This window comes from Eupeodes corollae, chromosome 1 (assembly GCF_945859685.1).
Source record: "Eupeodes corollae chromosome 1, idEupCoro1.1, whole genome shotgun sequence".
Classification (NCBI taxonomy): Eukaryota; Metazoa; Arthropoda; class Insecta; order Diptera; family Syrphidae; genus Eupeodes; species Eupeodes corollae.
The window spans coordinates 115,921,325-115,941,881 of NC_079147.1; the positions used below are offsets into that span (position 1 = coordinate 115,921,325).

The 20,557-nt window shown below is 30.7% G+C and overlaps 2 protein-coding genes across 2 annotated transcripts in view; both read right to left on the bottom strand.

Annotated features, from left to right (window-relative positions):
• LOC129954064 (carbonic anhydrase 2) overlaps positions 1 to 5,570 on the bottom strand; it is a 13,536-nt gene extending 7,966 nt beyond the window's left edge. The window contains exon 1 of the mRNA XM_056067716.1: positions 5,294 to 5,570. Coding sequence (XP_055923691.1) covers positions 5,294 to 5,378 — 85 coding nt within the window. The 5' untranslated portion in view covers positions 5,379 to 5,570. The remainder of the gene's footprint in view (positions 1 to 5,293) is intronic.
• Positions 5,571 to 9,650: 4,080 nt separating this feature from the next.
• LOC129954065 (protein takeout-like) lies at positions 9,651 to 20,208 on the bottom strand. The gene is made up of 5 exons (XM_056067717.1): positions 20,051 to 20,208; positions 12,710 to 12,802; positions 12,498 to 12,651; positions 12,291 to 12,424; positions 9,651 to 10,162 (listed from the first exon to the last, which is right to left on the bottom strand). Exons 1-5 carry the CDS (start codon positions 20,142 to 20,144, stop codon positions 9,828 to 9,830), a joined length of 810 nt encoding a protein of 269 aa, XP_055923692.1. The 5' UTR covers positions 20,145 to 20,208; the 3' UTR covers positions 9,651 to 9,827.
• Positions 20,209 to 20,557: the final 349 nt, after the last annotated feature.

Sequence of the window (20,557 nt, forward strand, 5' to 3'; positions counted from 1 at the left end):
CAATTCAAACTGCTGAATCTGGACCTTTATTAGTTGTATTTATTCGAATTTACTAAAACATTTACACATAAGATACGATGCAATAGTTCCTGAAAAATAATTTCAAGGTGCACCGTCTTGATATATCAAACAAATGTGAAACAAACTCACATCAAGTCTTTAGATTCAAAACTTTTTATTTGACTGGAAGTATTTTATAATTTGCATGAATTTAAATAAATATTGTGCTTAGTTTTTCAATTCTGGCTTATTAGCAAACATTTAAAAACTACTATTTGGTAGCAGATATTTTCGCTTTTTATATACACAAGTCTTTGGTGGAATGATAACTTGGAAGGTTAAGCATCATTTTTAGAAGCTGTTCGTGAAACTTGCAGTTTTTGAAAATGACTTTTTGAACATTTCTCCCAAACCTGTCATCCAAAGAAAAGTATTGCTTGGAAAACTACTTTTTGAATAATCATTTTATTGTCGTTGCTAAGACAGGATTTTCTATTTATAAAAGGGTACCTATAACATATTTATAGCAATGCTTACTTTTTGTAGAGTTTTGGAAATATGTTATCTGAAAGTGAGTTTTTGATTAAGTAAATACCAAGATATTTCACACTTGGATCCCATTTAAAATTTACACCATTAACTGTTAGTTGATTGCTTGGTAAGCAACAAGATTTTATTTTTTTACTGAAAAAGATAGCTTGTAGTTTGTCAGCATTCAGTTTTATTTTCCCTATACATATGTAGTGTAGTAATTTGTTATCAATTCTATCGCATTTTTCAAATTTGTCTCAATGTTAAGACTTAATTTAGGCGATGAAAAGATGCTCGTATCATCCGCAAAGATGGCTATCTGACAACCTGATAATCTAGGAATATCAGAAGTATAAATATTGTACAGTAAAGGACAATATTTATATTAAAGAATCAATATGACATATGTGCAATTAATCTTATAAGAACGTCGATGGAAAAGACAATACTACGAACATGATTCAACTGAAATTTAGACAGTAGCAGTCTTCAAAAATGTTCTATACGATAATATATGGCAAGGCTTAGTAATTAAATAAATTCTGCTTAAGATAAAAGTTAAAAAGTTTGGAAATGAAAAGCTAGCTTTTGAGTTATGTTTCACCAAAGAATGTAATATAGCTCTCTCGTTTCACCTTGTCAGAGAATTCAGGCAATCTTATTTTGTTAGCTGAATTATTTATTATGAATGAAGGAAATGGACATGGTTTAAGGAATTCTACGATTTCAAAATTTGTACGTGGTTCGCGAAGCCAACTGAAATACGGCCCCGTGTGCGATGACATACTTCCCACACACCTTCTGACGCATCTAACTCTAGGGATTCTCTAAATGCGTCTAGCTCAAACTCTTCCGTTAAAAGTTACATAATCCTTATAGACTTCTGGTGTTCAAATGCTTTATAACTTCACACAGCTTGTATGCACATTTTATAAATATGACTGAACTTTTGTATTGTTCTATATAGCTAATAAAAACATGAGCTGCAATTTTACAAGCATAAAAAATGTAGGTACAAATTCAACAAAATAAAAATAGTGTGTATGTATATTGTATGTACATACAGTGGTGGCCAAAATAAAAACAGTGACATTTTGTTAGTACAATTTTATCACAAAATTCTTTGCATAGAGTCAATTAGTTTTTGACGTGTTCCCACAGACTAGACGTTGCGTAAATTTTTTTCTTGAATTTACATTACATTACACACTACTCCGCATATAAATGTACAGAGTAGAGAACACAGCACCTTGAGCGACTAGACTATGTTAGGTTATAACAACACAAGGCATTAATACAAGACAGAAGGACAGAAGAGAAAGAACAACAGACAGAAAGAACACCTGACAACAGCACGCTGTAGGCTTCGAGAAGGTCCCCCATCTGTCACAGATGCTCCATTTCGAAAATCGATGGGAACCCAAGCTTTATCAGTGACTAGGCTGTTGCTTACTTTGATTTATTTTCATAGTGCCTCCGTAATTGTGGTTTCTTGCACGATATTTTTTAAATCTTAGCAAAGATTTGCTAAGAGGCGATTGTAAAACTGACTGATTTTGGCAGTGTGTTTATGACCCAAACAGGATATCCTGCTGAAATGGGAGCATACCTTTTGTACAATATTTGAAAGCACGTTTCTTTGGTCGTAGTATTTTTGATCCAAAGATAGGGTCTAATCCATTATAAGACACCCTAATTTGTATATTATTGCTACTATGCTTTGCCGTCTTTATGATGTTTGAAGGATTTAGTTTTCATTGTTTTTCTTGAAAACGTCGTCGAATCGTTCGAAAGCTAACATCCAACGAACATTTTTTTTATCAAGGTGGATGTTGCAAATTGATCCTTAAGAGCTTCTCGAACTATTCTTCTGTCGAGGGTATAGATTACCATTCTCTTGTTTAGGCTAGTTTTGTGTTTTATATCGGCCCTTTAATACTCGAGCCTTAACAAACGGAGAACGATGAAGTGCATTTAATAAAATCGCAAGTGTAGTCTTTATATCTCAGTTGCATAATTAAGCGGTGTTCTTCTCCAGAATAAGGTTTTGTACGTCACATTTTTTTAATTTCAAAGCTAATAAATATTATTTTAGTTAATTGAATATAAAAAACGAAGAACGAACAATAATTTCCTAGATATATTGCAAACTTAAATTAACGGTTTTTCGATAAATACTTAGGTATTTAAATTTTTAATTGACTCTATTTTGGCAACCACTGTATATGTCATAGTGCACATTATGGAGGACAAAAGTTATTTCCAAAATCTATCACCTAAGGAAAAAAAAACTTTTTTCAACGTGTATAGCAGTTCAAGGTGTATTGTTGATGGGGCTTTAATGTTTATACCTTTTCTACCGAGCCCGCAAGTACTCCGAAGCACCTTTTTTCTAATCATTAGTAAAACAGCTGTCATTATAAATTCTGTAGTAATACGTATGCACACTTTCATATACATTAGGCTTTGTATGTATACATGGAGTCGTAAGTATACAAGTAGGCACAAATATACATAACATTTAAGTATTCATACATATAATCATGCCTTGCTGAATTATCAGCTAGGTTAAGATAAACAAGCTTCTTAAGTGTGACAGCTAATTTTCTATTATTCTTTTTTCTATATCCGTATTGGATAAATAGCATTCAAAATATTGCTTGTAGACCTACGAACATTTTTTATTTAAAGTATTGTATTCGACTTTTCACAAAACACATAGTTTAGCTTTTTTTATATGCATATGCATATATAAATGAATAGGCATTCTAGAAAGAAGGTATGTAAATGCATTCTACTGAATGTTCATGACATCAAACCGAAAAAGTCACTTACAGACAGACAATGTCAATTTTAACTGCCTTTTTAATTGACAAATTTCTTAGCATTAATTGTTTAAGAATTAAAGTTCATCCGCGATTACATTTAATAAACGCCAACCTGTCGTTCAATTTAGCACAATTTTTCAATAATACCCGGTATTATTTCGTCACTTGTGTGTCGAATTTTGGATTGTAAGTAAGCATTGCTGGTTTATCAATAATCAATATATACCAGGAATTTGAGGTAATTTCATAAAGAGTATTCCAGAGGTTTCAAATTACATTAACCAGGTGGAATATTGACATTTATTATTTATTATGTTAAAATGATTCGACAACATAAGGTTTGGCTCTACAAAGTGCACGCGCTGTTAAGCATCACGAACGGATTTCACGATACAGTTTTTCGGAATTCGTAAAAGTTATACCTACATTACGCTAGTTTAACGAAATTTTGGTTCTATAAACCATTTGAAACTTTCTAAAAGAAAGGAAATGTAAGAAAGTGGAGACGTTACTTTCATGATGAATGATTTTTTCTATAAAATCAATTTTCAAATTTTATGTAATTATTGTATTGATAGGTTATGACTAAACCAAAAGATTCATCTACAAGATCTTCTAAGATGCACATTCTAATCAGGAAAAAATTTTGATATAGCAAAAAAGTTGTTGGGATATTTTTTTAAACGCATTTGAAAAACTATTAAAGTTGGTTTGAAAAGTGAAAGGCTGCAACCAAAACTTCTTGGCCATATATTTTTGTAATCAGGATATTTTTTGATGTATCACTCAAGCTTTATCAGTGACTAGGTTATTATTTTAAAAATCGGAAAAATTAACATTTTCGAACGCCTACACGCGACCACGACTAAAAAAAATGTTTGCGATTATCTACAATTCACATCAAGGAATTTTGGTTATCACTCTTAGACTAGTGTACTGACTAACAAATAATTATTAAATTTCACATATTGTGACTTAATTCAAAATTGGTATGAATTTGATATACTAAGCCAATGACGGTCGATAAATTATTGTTGATATTGATATAGTGTTAACTAACATAATAATACATTTATAAAATTGAATTAACAGTTTTTAAAACAACATATTCCATAGTTTTTCAATGTGTCACTTTGAAAAAGATATGATAAGATTGATATTTGCAGATGATGCCTTTTTATAAATGATGTTCGTACCCAAGAATTAAAAACATTTGTATTGATAAATTTAATTAATACGTACCTAAATAGATAGTTTAGAAAAAAATGAGATACGATGTTGAAAAAAGATACGAAAAAAACAATTGTATTCAATTTATCAAAAAAATAAAATTACAAAAAATTTTATGATTAATCTTTCAATAAATTAACCAAAATAAACATTATCTTTTTTACACACTTCCTATATTTGTATACGCTCTAAAAGACTGTCCTCATCAGTCAGTTGAAGATTATTTGATATGAATAAAAAGGTGGGCTTCAAAATCTTAGAATTTTTTTTAGTTAGGGTCACGTGAAAGAAAAAGGTCTATCTGCAAATACTTTACAATCGATTTTAGACCGATTTTAGGCGAATATTGTGGTGCTACTGCGGCCATGGCAGGCACTTCACTGATATCGTTTTTCATTGTCAATGCCATACCTTTCCTTTTGCAATGAAATAAACAGCCTTTGATTTAGCGTTTGAAATGAAACCTCTTAATGGAAAACCCTTTATAATTATCACGTGTAAAAAAGTACTGTTCATACAAGTTGTTAAAAAGTTTGGTTGCACATTAAAGTATTTAATTTTCAACACAATTAATAATAATTATTTGTTTTTAACATAAAAAAGTACATATATTCGAATGAAACACATGATAATCAACAGAAAAAGTCATTCAAATTTGTTGTTAGCTTTCATTAGCGTGTAATAAGCAAGTGTGATTTATTTACCTTTGCCTAGTGATAACAAAACAACTTGTATAATAATTAAAAAACTTATGCTTCTTGAAGATCCAAATATTGTATTTTGCACCATATTAACTTTATAATTATAAAAATAAACTCTAAAACAACAATAGTAACTTTATACTTATAAGAAAAACACTAAAAAACACAGGGTAATTGATTTTCAGAATATCATTGCAGTAGCGGACAATGATAACAATTCTGAAATTTTTTCAAGACCGTTTACCTGACGTTCTGACACTCGGAATAAGACTGGTTATAACAGAATAGTTCTGATCAAATTGGTTTTGTGCTTGACTTTTGCAAAAAAAAGGAAGGTGTATGTTTATTGTTTAGTTTATTTTTTTATTTCTCTCAATACTTTTATGTAACCATTTATAAAAAAATCTAGCATTGATGACGAAATTGATAAAATTTTGTATTTTGGTTCTATTCGAATATTAAACATGCTAATTGTTTGTAGAACAAGATTGAATATTTGAGTACGAAAAAATATCTTTGAGAGGCTATGTTGCGTGAGTAGAATATTTTTATTAAATTACGTGTGACGCCAGTTAAAACATAAATTTTATATTTAAATCAATTATTCAATCATTCTTTGAGTCTTATAGACGTGAGGAAATTTGGGAAAAAAGTACTTAATTTTATAACCATTTTAAAATATTTGTAAATTTCATAATATAGAGACTCTTTTCTCTTGAAGATAACTCAGTCAAGAGAGTTTTTTATTTTATAGTCTAGGAAGTAAATATGGTAGATATTTTGTTGTTCAAATTTATATTAAGTATGAATAGGATTTACTACAAGCTAATAAATATTATAATATATAGGATTAACTTTCGATACAAAAAAAGCCAATTCGTCTTTTATTTATGGGGTGTACAATACTTAGGCTTTTGGAATTATTTTCGCAATGTGTAAGTGTTGCTATGTGTTGATACTTTTGTTTTTTATTAAAAATAATATTTTTGTATGCTCAAAACAATCTCTACATACGTGTTAGGCTAAATATGCACTTATACAACTTAACATAACCATAAAAACGTTAGAAATTATTCAGCGTTTATAAATAAAGGTATCAGTTCAAAAACAGCAAATTAAATTGAAAATTATCTCAAATGGAACATTTTAAGGTCTTTAACTTTATAATAAAATCAATGTTCTCGATGCCAATAGACTGACAACACATAATTTAATTGAACAATATAGTAATCCCCATGCGTTTTAAAAAACAAGTGCATACCTCGAAATATGAAAATAAATATTTTCACGACTTTATGTACAGTTTCGAATTCCACGGCTTTTTTTTGGAAAAATAATTCCATTGTAGATGTGGAAGTCCATGTTTACATGTATTTATTGTAGTGACGAAGTGTTCACTTTTTCTTTAGATCTTAGGAAAAAAATTTAAAACATGTCATATACTTACAGTCTTTGGTTACTTAAATTGTTGTATGAAATGCAAATAAATATCTCTATCGTTTTGCATCACCAATTACATATATTTCTATTTTAATTTTTAAAAGTCCTTAAGTCATTGCTTTCGGGTCTTTGAATGTATTTTATACACATCACAGAAACAGTCGTTCTATCGCTGATTTCGAAGAACTAACCTCCGGACCAAGGAGCGCTCCAAACATTGAATTTTTGTGTATGTAATGGCCTTCTTCCAATTCTCAGAAACCCAAGTATGACAGTTTTATTTATTATAATTTGAACCGAGTGAGAATTGTGCTTCGTAGCTGAAGAAAAATTCGTTTGAAAAATCGCCGTGCACCGCCTGTTATTTAGGGACCTTTTTGAGGTATCTACAATGTGAATGGTCAGCTGGCTTCAGTTGTTGTGTGAGTCGGACTTTATAAGGATGTAGGTGTAGATCCAAATGCAACATACGCCATAATGTGCCGTAAGACAGTTCTGATTCCTGAGAACGACGAGAAATCGACACATTCGGGTCTTCGCCAACTTACAGGAGCGATATTTTAAGTGGTACGAGCGAAACGAAGATGTACGTACAGTCGTAGAGGCCTTAAAATGAATTGGTTTATCAACTTGGTTTGAAAAATGTCGAAAATCAGCCCTATACTTTTGAAATCGCAAAATAACCCGTAACCAGAGTCTATATTAGTTACTTTGCGCAATAAAGAAGGTACACAGTAAGGCACAAGAAGCTTTATAAAAAAGCAGTTTTTCTAAGTATCTATCATTTTAACACAAAAGTAATAACATTTTAAAAAGAAATACCGAACGAAGTTTCTCAGGTACTGGGTAACAAACATGACGTTAAAGTGACTTACATTACCCTCAGGTGGAATCAGTTTAAAAACATTGCGTCTTTTAATATAATTTTAACTGTAACATGTGACAAACATAGGACTAGAAAATATTGGGCCCTGCAGTCTCTTAGTTACTGGGTAACAAACTTAACGTTAAAGTGACACGTACCTCAACTTAGGTTACAACATTGCGTCTTGGAATATAATTTTTATTGTAACATATGATAAACATAGGACTAAGGCATATTGTGGCATTTTGGTCATCATTATCCAGATGCCCCAATGAAATGGTTAAATTCTAGTTGGACAGACACCGACATCATAAGAATAGCAATGCCAAATTAAAGTGTTCGTATTTTGTATGCATACAAATTAAGTTATCAATACATTTTAAAAGTCTTATTAATAATAAGGGTTTATGTTCCACTTAATATGGCCATATTGCATTAATTATTCTATTATTCAGTAGTAAATATTTTATTGATAATTCATGGTCCAACATTCATAATTTTAATAAATCCGCTTTTTTATTCAAATAACTTACGTCAAACATTAACATCAATGTTTTACGACTTTGCATCAGTTCCATAGTTAAATCTTTATTAAAAATTTAATACATATGTATGTCCTTAAATTTTGTATTTATATTTCTTATGAATATAGCCAGATTAACATTCGTAAAAAATTTGAAACTCGAGATTTTAATCAAAAATGAAATAAAAATGGTAAAGATGTCGAAAAAAGTGTGTCCCGCAATTCTACCCGCCTGTCTTTCTACTCTTGTCTGTCTTTCTACTACAGCCTAAACCATTGATTTTTTTTCGGATACAAACAAAATTTAACTATTTTATTTTCAAAATTCGGTATCTCAAGGCCGGGAGAAATAAAAAAAAACGTATAAACACCAAATAACTGCATAACTAAAATTGTTTTAAGAAGAAATTATAAGAAATTATATATAATAAACAAATTTAATAAAATATCCCTAACGAATTTCGATTTTTTTTAATAATTTAATGACATTTTAATATTTGAAGACACATTTATTTTGCAGTGAATTTTGAATTCTTAAAACACAGATCAATGCATAAAGGGCTCTCAAGAAAATTGTGTGGGTGGTTTTTTTACCAAAATTTTACGAATACAATATGATTTTATCTCCAAAACAATTTCGTGCAACAAAAAATAACGTTTTTAACATCTGGTTATGTTTTGAAAAAATCTAATTGACAGGTTTTTTTTTTATAAAGAAGAAAAACCTAACCATAAAAATTAATAAAAGTTGGTAAAAATTGATTTTTGACTCAAATATCTTTTCAAAACTTTAAGATTATAGCTTCCAAAAACTTAAAAGAAAATTTAATAAAAGTTAGTAAAATTTTGTTTTGTTTTTTTCCACTCAAATATCTTTTCAAAAACTTGGGATTATGGCTTCCAACAAATTTTATCTTATAAGAAATATTGTTGTCATCGTTCAGTACAATTTTGAGAAAAATCTAATTGACAGTTTTTTCTACAAAAAATACAAACCTTACAAAAAAAAGAATACTAAAACTTGGTAAAATTTTACTTTCGACTCAAATAGCTTTTCAAAAATTAAAAATATTGTCTTCAAACTTTTTTTAATTCACAGAAAATAATAATAATCACTGTAGTTTTTTTTATAAAAATCCAACAGTCTGTTTTTTCATAAAAAATAATATCTACAAGAAATAGTACGCAAATTTGATAAAAATAGATGATCGGTTCTTTCAAATTAAATTAATTCATCTAATTTGTAAAAATTTAAGAAATGCTACTTTAATTGCTAAAAATATGTTTTCGACTAAAAATCTATTTAACAAGACTAGATTTTTAAACTAAACTATTTCTTTATATGAAAAATATTGTTAATAATTTAAATTTTTTTAAAAATAATTCAAATAACAACTTTTTTGATCCAAAACGAAAACCTAAAAACTTTTAAACAAGACCAATCGACAGACGGGATGGGAAGTTATTAGTGCGGGTCGCATCCCAACTTCTTTTTTTTAAAGTAATAAAAAAAATAAGACTAAAAACTCAAATTTCAACTGTTATTTTTAGCTCTTTATTTTTATGATTTTGGCCTGGAATATACTAAATTTAGTTTTTCTTCAATGTTTTTTTTTTTTTTTATTTAATACATCACCTTTATTTCAAATTATTTTTCTCCACCCATGATTATACTCGTATACGTTCCAACATGGATTTACAATTATTGGTTAAGATTTTCCATAAAGTTCCTTAGAAGTAGGAATATCACTCACGAAAAAGTTTGCAGGGACGTAATGGAAATAAGCTTGTAATTGGCCTAAAAGCACCCCTTCAATAGTTTGAATTAAAACGGGTCGTAGAGCTTCAAATAGATCTCTCCAATTCTCATTAAAGAATTCATTTGTACTGTCTTCTATTTCCTTATTTCCATTAAATAAGTTATCAAACCTGGTTTTGAGCTTTGAAATTGAAATATCGATACGAACTCCAGTAACGTTGTAAAATGTAAATCCACCCTTTTCATAAAGCCTTGTTTTAGTGTGCATTTTAATGGTGAGATCATCTAAAATAAAAAAAGTATTAAGATATGAAAAAACCAAGAACATATATATGTATTTTATTTTATATTTTATATTAACTTTTTTTTTATTGTATACAATACCCAAATAATAAAGGAATGGCACCAGGCAGGAAATCAATCAATGTGCTTTTGAACTTTAATTTTATATAATGTTTCAATTAAATTACTAAAATCTGTATATATTTTGTTTTGTGTAAATGTCGAAGTAAGCATCGGACACATAATACGCAAGTCCGCAATTTTTGGCTGAAGAGCTGAGCAAACTCATGCAATGTCTTTAATTGTCTTAGAACGATGCATAAGATCAGTATAAAATTTATGCTGACATTTTAACAAGGATCTTTGTGTTGAAAATATCTCAACTTAACTTTTCTTCAGTAGTGTAACAAGATGGTGCAGGCAAACCTTTTCCATAAACTTGCGGAATCATTTTTTAAACTCTTTCATGAAAACTCTCTATTGTCTCAGAAGATCTTTGCCAGAAATTCTTGTCATGTCATTAGCCGTTCGGATTCGGCATATAAACAGTAGGTCCCCTCCATTCCTGACAACAGTACTCGCACTCAGGAATGGTTGAGAGTTGTAAGTCACTAGACCCTGGTTCTTTACAGACTGTTGCACATTTCTCGACGTTTCAAGGTCCCTAGAGTCGAAATAAAAGACTTTTAGAAAGATGTCTGTGTGTGCGTGTGAACGTACGTTCGCGACGTTTTTTCGTTGTCCATAGCGCAATAACGAGAAGAGATATCGACTTCAAATAAATTTTGTTATACAGATAAAAAGGCAGAAACATGCAGAAAGGGCTCTCAAGAAAATTGCGTCGGCAGTTTTTTTGCCATAGCAGTTTAAAAAGAAAGAACATTCTGGTTAACCCTAAATATCTTACGAACCAAAAACGCTACAAACTTGAATTAAATTTTATATAATATATTGTAATGTGATACCAAACAAATACATTTTTTGAAAAAAACTCAATTAACGGGTTTTTTTATAAATCAAAAAAACTGAAAAAAAAATTGTCAACTAAAAATTTTTTTTATAAAAACATAAAAAAACATTACTCAAAGTTGGTAAAAATCGAATTTCGATTCAAATATCTTTTCAAAAATTTGAGATTATGGCTTTCAACTAATTTTATCTTATAAGAAATATTGTTTTCAAAATTCAGTAAAATTTTGAGAAAAATCGATTTGACAGTTTTCTTTCCAAAAATAAAAACTTGATTTTCTACTTAAATATCTTTTCAAAAACTTGAGTTATTGGCTTTGAACTACATTTATCTATTAAAAAATATTGTTGTCAACGCTCAGTAAAATGTTGAGGAAAAACCAATTGACAGTTTTGTTTACAAAAAATAAAAACCTAAAAAAAAAACAATACTTAAACTTGGTAAAAATTTACTTACGACTCAAAAAGCTTTTGAAAAATCGATGTTCGGTTCTTGATATCTCTCAAATTAATTTCGTTCATAAAATTTGTAAAATTTAAAAAATGCTATTTAAAATGGTAACATTTATTTTCGACTAAAAATCTATTTAACAAAACTAGATTTTTAAACTAAACCTTTTCTTTTTTAGAAAAATATTGTTGGTAATTTTTAATTTTTTTAACCCAACACGAAAACATACAAACTTTTAAGTAAGACAAATAGACCGATGGGATGATAAGTTATCAGTGTGGGTCACATACCAGCCTCTTTTTTTTATTTATTAAAGTACTTAGGAGAATATCTTTACAATTTGCCTCTTAACTTATTTTTCGAAAAGGCTATACATTCTTCCACAAATACGAGCTGACTCGTGTTTACCACCCGTTGAAAGATCGATTCTCAACAAATTTCTTTTAAAATTAAACCATATTTGGATATATATATAAGTTGCGTCGTTTTCAAGAAATCGACTCTATTTTTCGAGAAAGCGAACAAGAAATCATTGACATTAACATTTCCAAGGTTATCTAGTTTCCTATTAAAGTTAGGTGGTGCGATTAGTGGTGAAGTAGGTGCGCTTTAAGTTAGTTTCCTGCACACCAAATTAGCTCTTATTGATCTATCAAACCTTTCAAAGTACATTTGTTTTTTAACTTTAAATTTCTAAAAAAAATAACTCACCACATTCAATGAACATTTCTCCATTTCCTTGTAGTGGTACAACTAAAATCTTCCCTTCCATTTTGTAATGTCCATCTATCCTTAATTTTGGCACTAATAAAGTTGTCTCCCAACTGAAATCTTTCTTGCTCACCCTAAGAATAATAAGTGGCAATACAATTTATAAAAAGATTATTATTTTTACTTCTTTAAATATAAGTTTCTTACTTGCTTTCTTTGACAATAGTTTTTGCGAAGCCTTTAGTTACTAAATTTGTCAAATTTGCTGTAATTGTTGCAACTTGATTATTATCTTGCTTGTAGACAAGTTTCTTAATAAAGAAAGGATCGATAGGTTTGCCGACTTTAAGACCAGGAATACCTAAGAAAAACAATGAAAATATTAAATACTAATTTATTTGAAATAAATACTAACTTACCCTTTGCGAATTCAATAAAAAGTTTTTGTATTGAGTTTGTAGAGCACTTTGTAAATTCTGGTTTGTAAATTTCACATGATGTTAAATATGGAGCTGTGAAATATAAAATTAAAAAAAAATGAACATTTCACACTAGTTCAAAATAAACCTCAAAATTGAAAAAAAAAACTTGCAAAAGTGTTAATCCTATATTTGACTGTTTAAAATTTGTTTTTAGTAGAGTTACTATGGCTCTTTTTTGTCACTAAGCAGTCAAGTGATACGCTGCACTTTTATTATCGGCTGAATTCGCAAATTAAAAATGTTTCCAAACACATGCATTCATGTAAGTTTATAATTTCTTACTTAATCAAATTCTTTAGAAGCAAATAACTGGTAGATATGAATCCTTATTATATGTCCTTGCGGTGTAGGTAGATATATCGCAATGATTAAAATAGTTACAATTGAACTGAAAAGTTTAGGGAATTCCAATAAGTGGTGTCAATTTTACAACTACGCAAATTGTCTGCGGGAAACTTTCTAAACAGAAATAACGGTAGGGTCTAATCTGCATTTGCTTAAAGCCGATAAAATCTTCTTCAGCTTAACAAGACTCTTTAAAAAAAATTTAACTAAGAATTCCAAACTGCTGCTGTATAAGACTATGGTTTTACCAGTTCTCATATATGGAATTGAGACTTGGGTGCTTAGTCAAAAACACCCTTACCTCTTATCAGGGTTTGAGAGAAAAGTCTTGCGGAGAATAGTTGGCAACATTTGTGAGGGCGATAACAATGTAACAATGAGTTATACGAAATATACTCCGTAACTGATACAGCCACAAATATACAATTTGGCAGACTCTGGTGGATTGAACACGAAGCCGACCCGGAAAGTCCTATGTGGTAGGATTTATTTTAGAAGACAGCCATGAAGGCTATGCTTCCGCTGAAAGGATGCTATAGACAGAACGCCCGAGCATTGGGGTGCACAACTGGATGGCGTCGGACAACAACAACATTTTGACAAAGTAATTACACAATTAATATGCTTCCCATTGAATGAAATTGTTTAAAAAAAAATTGTTAAAAGACGTGATCAAAATTGACGGCCGAAGTCTCCTGAATTAACACCTTAAGATTTTTTTTGTGATTACGTGGAAAACGATTCAAGACCTTAAAAATGAAGTTGGTAAAGTTTTAGAGGACATACAGCAGCAAATGTGCTAAATGGTCATGAAAATGAATGGCGGCCATCTGGGTGATATTATTTTGTGTTGTTAAAAGTTCATTTTTCTTATTTTTTAAAAATGTACAGTTAGTTACACAATTTTGTTAGTAAAAATTTCTTCAAAAAAAATACAGTTTCTGCCCCCTAAAAGACAAAATAAACACAATGATTGGCTTAAAAAATTATACTTATACTTACAATGAATGCAAAATAACTTCACAAAATAGTAATAGGTTTAACTGATTCATGATAAAAAAAATATTATGTACGTATTATTTAACATTATTAATTATTATAATTGGTTTTGGAAAAACTAGTTTTAAGGAGTTTCTAGTTTTAATTTAAATGTAAATACGACTGCTAATTAACAAACATGCTGCCATATTTTTGTCATGCTGTAAATGCTGGACATTGGCGTCATTTATGTAATGAACAAAGTTATAAGCGTAGACATAAAAAAATCACTTTGTTAACAACTTTCGCTTCAACGAAAATTGTTTTTGAATATTTTTTTTAAGATAAAATGTTTTCAAATCCTCGGAACCGCAAAATTTTCCGAATCCCCAACAAAAACTATCGAAAAATTCATTTTTCATAACACTGCATCATATTTTTCACAACTCTTTTTCTTGCATCCATTAAGAGTGTTCGTAAAAATTTTCTCTTTACGATATTTTGAAATAAAGTGATATTAACGTAAGGAATTCATTGTTTTTTTTTTTCAAATACGTATAAAACAGTTCAAATCTATTATTTTTAATCCAAATATTACTATTTGGCATTTAGTAGGTTTCCTTTTCAATGCTTTAAATAACATATAAAGTCAAAATGACTTTCAGTCAATTAATTCAGGGCTTACCAAATGACTTTGAACTTTTATTTTAAATGTTAAAGTTATACTCGAAGTACTTCAAAAAAAGCCCAAGCGATGACATTACTGCAGCAAGAAAAGGGTTTAGTTAACAAGGAATTGTCTTTATAATCATTTTGCTCTATAATATAATCAATATTGTCTGCCAAAATATTGAGATGTGTCGTTCGTTTCCCATGTCGTCGTTTATTAATCTGCTTTAATTGATTATGTTTGCAAAAAATTGTGTTGATATAAATTGCAGACATAAATTGTATTAATTGAAATAACGACTAAAGCGTGTGGGTAACACATAATATTTTAATTGAAAAAATTAAATACTTCCAAATCATATAGGCGGCAAGAATATGAAATTCGGTTTTATGTGTCTTATCTAAAATATGCAAATCCAGTGAACACATTCGCTTACAGACAACATAATATGAAGGCTTATCTGCGCCGCACCGCTGTTTTAATGTTGTTTTGTTATTTGTCTTCAAAAAGTTTTGTGAGACAAATGCTTGAATAAATTGGTAAGATTTAATAAGATACTCGACATTTGCGCAAAATGGATTTTAAATAAAAAAAAATTGAAAAAAAGCAATCATGATTTAAATTTGTTTCGTTATTTTTAAAGAAGTAAAAAAAGCAATCTACTTCTGTAGTGAGTTTATTGTGAGTATATGCTTTATTATAAAAATATCAGAAATTATAAATTGTATTTATAACGGTGAATATCATAGTTGCTTTTTATTTCGGTGAAATAAGAGTTTCTCATAGTATAAACAGCTCAATCAAGGTGGAATAATTGTGAACGATAGCGTGATGGTTAGTGTGTAGAACTGTAATCGTCAATAAAAAATGTCAATCTGTTGATTAAGGAGAACTACAGGCTATCAATTAACAAGTACTGGGACCGCAAGATCCGGTCAGTTAACTCGAGCGACCCTAGTATGTTCCCTAAAATCAACAAGATATTCAGAAAAAAGAACGACAATGACCTTCCGAGTCTGAAACTCCAAAGAACCGAAGAAAACAGAGACGTACTCATGACAGCGCAAATAGATCCAGATGAAGCCATCTCTGACGATGACTTTTATATAATTGAAGATCCGAAGGAAAAAGTGGAGGCGGTGGGAGCTGCTTTCCAGAAAGTGTACAAGGTGAATGTTAGCATTCGCCCCAACCACGACCTGGAAAACAGAGCCCTACTTAATCACTTTTACCTTCGAAATGATATGACACAATGGCGATCTGAGAACCGCGGTTTCATGCGGTTCAATGACGATTCCTTGGCAAATGCCATAATCGCCGAGCAAACGGGACCAATTCCTTTGTTAGTGACGAAGGTTGAGCTTCAGCTCATCTTTAATTCAATAAAAAACAAAAAGTCAGCAGGTGTCGATGGTATATCCAACGTTGTACTAAGGCATTGGAAGCAATTGACATATACACCACGCTCTTCAATAATGCATATTATCCAGTGCATTAGAAGACCGCTGTGGTTCATCCTCTCCCGAAAAAGGGAAAGGACAACTCCAACCCGTCAAATCTTCGGTCGATAAGTCTTCTTCCGAGCATCAGCAAAGTTTTCGAAAAAATCATTAATAGGGCTCTGACTCAGTGGGCTGCGGACAACAAAATAATTCCGGATACACAGTTCGGGTTCAAGGCGGGTCATGACACAATTCATGCTGCGTCTAAACTCTTTTCTGATATCCAATGGAATAAATCAAAACAACAATGCACAGGTGCTGTTCTGGTTGATTTGGAAAAGGCCTTTGACACCGTATGGTTAGAGGGTCTTTACCTAAAACTGAGCAGGCTTGGCATAAGCAAGCCATTGTTGTATATACTTTATGATATGCTTAACGGTAGAAAGTTTGTTGTCAAAAGTGGCAATGTAACTTCTACCACAACATTCTCAATTAAAAATGGTCTTCAATAGGGAGCGGTGAATTCGCTGATTCTCTTCAGCATTTACACCAGCGATCTGATAGGTAGTCCTACAAAGGCAATTGCGTACGCCGACGATCTAATTGCGTACAGAACGCCCCGAAAGGTTGAGATTATAAGAATTCTCTTGCAGCGTGATTTCGACAAGATTCAGCGATATTGCGACGACTGGAAACTGAAAATAAATGTCCAAAAGTCAGAGACAATTCTGTTCCGGACTCCGTTGGCTGGGGCCACGAGGGATACGTGCAAGAATTGGCGCAAGATGGTAGATCTTCACGGGCAGCCATTAGCGAGCAAAAGTGTAGTGAAGTACCTCGGTATCTGGTTAGATCAGTATTTATATTTCGACAGACATATAAATGCTGCTCTGACCAGGGCCAGAGGAGCCTTCGCTCTGACGAAACGGCTGTTTTTTAGCAGTCGGCTTGACCCCAGAGTGAAGGTAATTTGCTACATGGCCCTCATACGTCCAATGATCGTTTATGGTTGTCCTGTGTGGTTCAACGTTGCCCCTTCCCAGATGGAGAAGTTTCGGGTGTTCGAGCGGCAGTGTTTACGACGCTGTACCGGCTTATATCGAACAGCCGAATCTTCTTATGTGCATTACTTTTCCAACGATGTCCTATACAACGGGGCACGAATCAACAGAATTGACAATTTTGTGATAAAACTCGTTCGAGGTCACATTGCAAGAGCTATGTCTTCGACCAACAATTTAATTTTCGGGGCGTTCTATCCGAACGACGAGTATTTTGAAAGTGCACGCTTGAGCGGCTTCATTCCACAAGAGGCATTCCTCTTTTTAGACAAATGCGGTCTGATACAGGATAGATTGGCAGTTCCGTTAATCTACCACGTCAGACGAAGAACCGTGGATAGGCGACTCCTGTACAATCGGGATGTCATGGCACAAGGCGGAGCAGAGCTCCTTCGGTTTAGTACGGGACCGAACTGATAGGGTGAAGCAGGAGAACCAGTTTTGGTGGCTTCAATCGGCACTTGATAATGGGTAGGTCGGGATGGGGTTTAAGCCTTGGCCGGCTTACATACTTGTTTTATAGTTTTAGGGTTTAGTTTTAAGTAGAATAGGCATGGTGGCACAAAAAAAATAAAAAAAAAAATAAAAAAAAAAAATCAAAGAAAAAAAAACATGGAATAAAAAAAAAAACATACAAAAAAGACAGTAAAATATAAAAACAAAAAACGTTAGATTTGCTGCTGTGGTTGTTCTAGTTTTAAGTAGTTTAAAGGTAGAATAGGTAGTTTAAGTTAGTTTTAAGTTTTATTTAAGGACCTTATTTTAAGTAGTTTGTAAGTAAAAATAAATAAAAAAGGTTATTGATATTAGTTTTTTTTTCAAAATTTTCTAATAAAAACAAAACAGATAAAATTTAAATTGAAGTAAAATAGATCTTAAGGCCGAAAGGCATTACTAATTAGTGTTATAGTTTAGCTTAGAGTGTCCGTATGGGACCGTTAAGTTAGTTGTAAGTTATGGATAATTAGGCTAGTTTTATGAATTTTTGTCTAGCTTTAAGATAGGTTTAAGAATGTATTAATAAAAATTAATTAAAAAAAAAAAAAAGTGTGTAGAACTGTCATGCCAAAGGTTTTGAATTCAATCCCTGCAGGAATTGACAAATCCTCCGAGAGTAATTATTGTCATGAAATGTGCTTTCTCAAATTAGCCATTCGGATTCAGCTTACAACCCCCAATATCCCTGACAACATTATTCGCACACATGAATGGTTGAGGGTTGTAAGTCGATAGGCCCTAGTTATTGTAATCGGTCAAAATTTATCGAATTGAAATTTTTGCATTTCTTGACGTTTCAAGTTCCCTATAGTATAAACAAAAGATTTTCAGATAGATGTTTGTGCGTGCGTGCTCGTACGCCCGTACGTTCGGGAAGCTTTTTTCGTCGTCAATATGTTATACAGATAATAATGCAGAAAAAACTCTTAAAAAATTGTGTGATGTTTTTTTTAACCATAGCAATTAAAAAAAATAAAAATAAAAATATTTTCTACAAAAAAATAATTGTTTCCCCAAATATTTTTTAACAAAAAATTGATTTTATCTACAAAACAATTGAATGCAAAGAAGAATAATATTTTTGACATCTGGTAAAATTTTGAGAAAAATCGATTAAACAGTTTTTTTTACAAAAAATAAGAACCTAAGAAAACATTATTAAAAGTTGGTAAAAATTAGTTTTCGTCTTAAATATCTTTTTAAAAATTAAGGATATTAGCTTCAAACTAATTTTATCGTATAAAAAATATTTTTTTCGATATTCAGTAAAATTTTTATAAAACTCCAACGGACAGTTTTTCATAAAAATAAAATTTACCAATATAGTAGGTACCAACATTGATGTTTTTGATATCTCTTCAATAATTGAAGGTATGTGCTAAAAAACAAATAGGTATTTTTTATATAAGAAATACAAGAAATTCTCAGGAACAAAAGCAAATATTGAATTCAAACTTATTCCATTACATGCAAAATATTGTTGCTAACTTTTGGTTAATTTTTAGAAAAAATCAACTGACAACTTTGTTTACAAAACACGAAAACCTAAGAAAACTGATAATTTGAATCAAATCGAACTCAAATATTGTATCTCACACGAAATATTGTTATAAATATTTTGTTAAATTTTTAAGCAAGGCAAAGCGACAAATTGGAAGGGAAGACATCAGTGTGGGTCACATCCCAGCCACTTTTTTTAGTTTCTTTTTTTATTTTAATTGTCTGGACTGTTTACATAATTTAATTCACGATTTGTGTTCCTGAATTCAGATTCATGATTTTTAATTTGTTTCCTTTGGTTCACTATTATTCATACCAACACCACTTGGTTCATAAATCCAAATCATCAAAGTTATTCATTCGATTAAGTACGTAAGTAGTTATAAATATAAATTTATGTACGAATGCCCTTTATATTTTTTACAAGCAATCACTGTACACTTATACATATGAATGTATGTTCAAATCAAGGACATTCAGTATTACGTATCTATGTAAATAAATACATATGACGTTCTTAGTATGGTTGTAATTAAAAGAATATTATCTGTCAGTATGATATTTCAAAGCTTTGTTATTGATGTTTTATTTCAGGATAATATGTAATGGATTACTCTATTTATAAGGAAAATCACTCTTGTATTTTGTATCTCTTTAGTATTTATTGGAAGAAAATTGAACACACTCAAGCACAGACCCGGCGACAAAAACAACAATTTAAGATTGATTACCCTTATGTTAACATATTATTTTGGACAATTGCTATTGTGAGTTATCAACTTACGGGCTTTTGTTATATAAATATCTTCATCGGCGGCAGATGATACGGAAAGATATATCAAACCGATGAAGAAAATATTTTTAAAGTAAACGATCATTTAGAAAATAATTGAAGTCTTGTTATTACACGAGTAAAGAGATTAATAAGCTAGAGAAAGAATATTACATCTATATATTGCATTTTCAGATAGTTTGTTTCTAACAAGCAAGTTTTATAATTATATACAACGTATTAACGTAGATACAAGTACTTTAGCAATTCTATCTTGACATTCAAACATTAAAATACGATATTAGTGTGGAGGTTAGTTTAGATTCATTCATTGAAATATAAAAAAGTGTTGCGAACCGGCTTTAGATATCGTAGTTAATAAGTCGTTTGATTTGAAGGGTAGATTGATTTTATTAAAATTCTTATACTATTTATATATTCACTGGAACCAAAACTGCAAGGCGCTGACCTTCAAATACAAACAGGGCCCTTTTTAAAATACTATTCTAAACGTTTGAA

Excerpts from the sequence above, each read along its gene's own strand:
- LOC129954065 (XM_056067717.1), bottom strand. The coding sequence starts at position 20,144 with ATGATCGTTTACTTTAAAAATATTTTCTTCATCGGTTTGATATATCTT. Across the intron at positions 12,425-12,497 it reads ACTATTGTCAAAGAAAGCAA|GGTGAGCAAGAAAGATTTCA; the intron begins GTAAGAAACTTA and ends TATTATTCTTAG. Across the intron at positions 10,163-12,290 it reads AGAAATGTTCATTGAATGTG|ATGATCTCACCATTAAAATG; the intron begins GTGAGTTATTTT and ends TTTTTATTTTAG.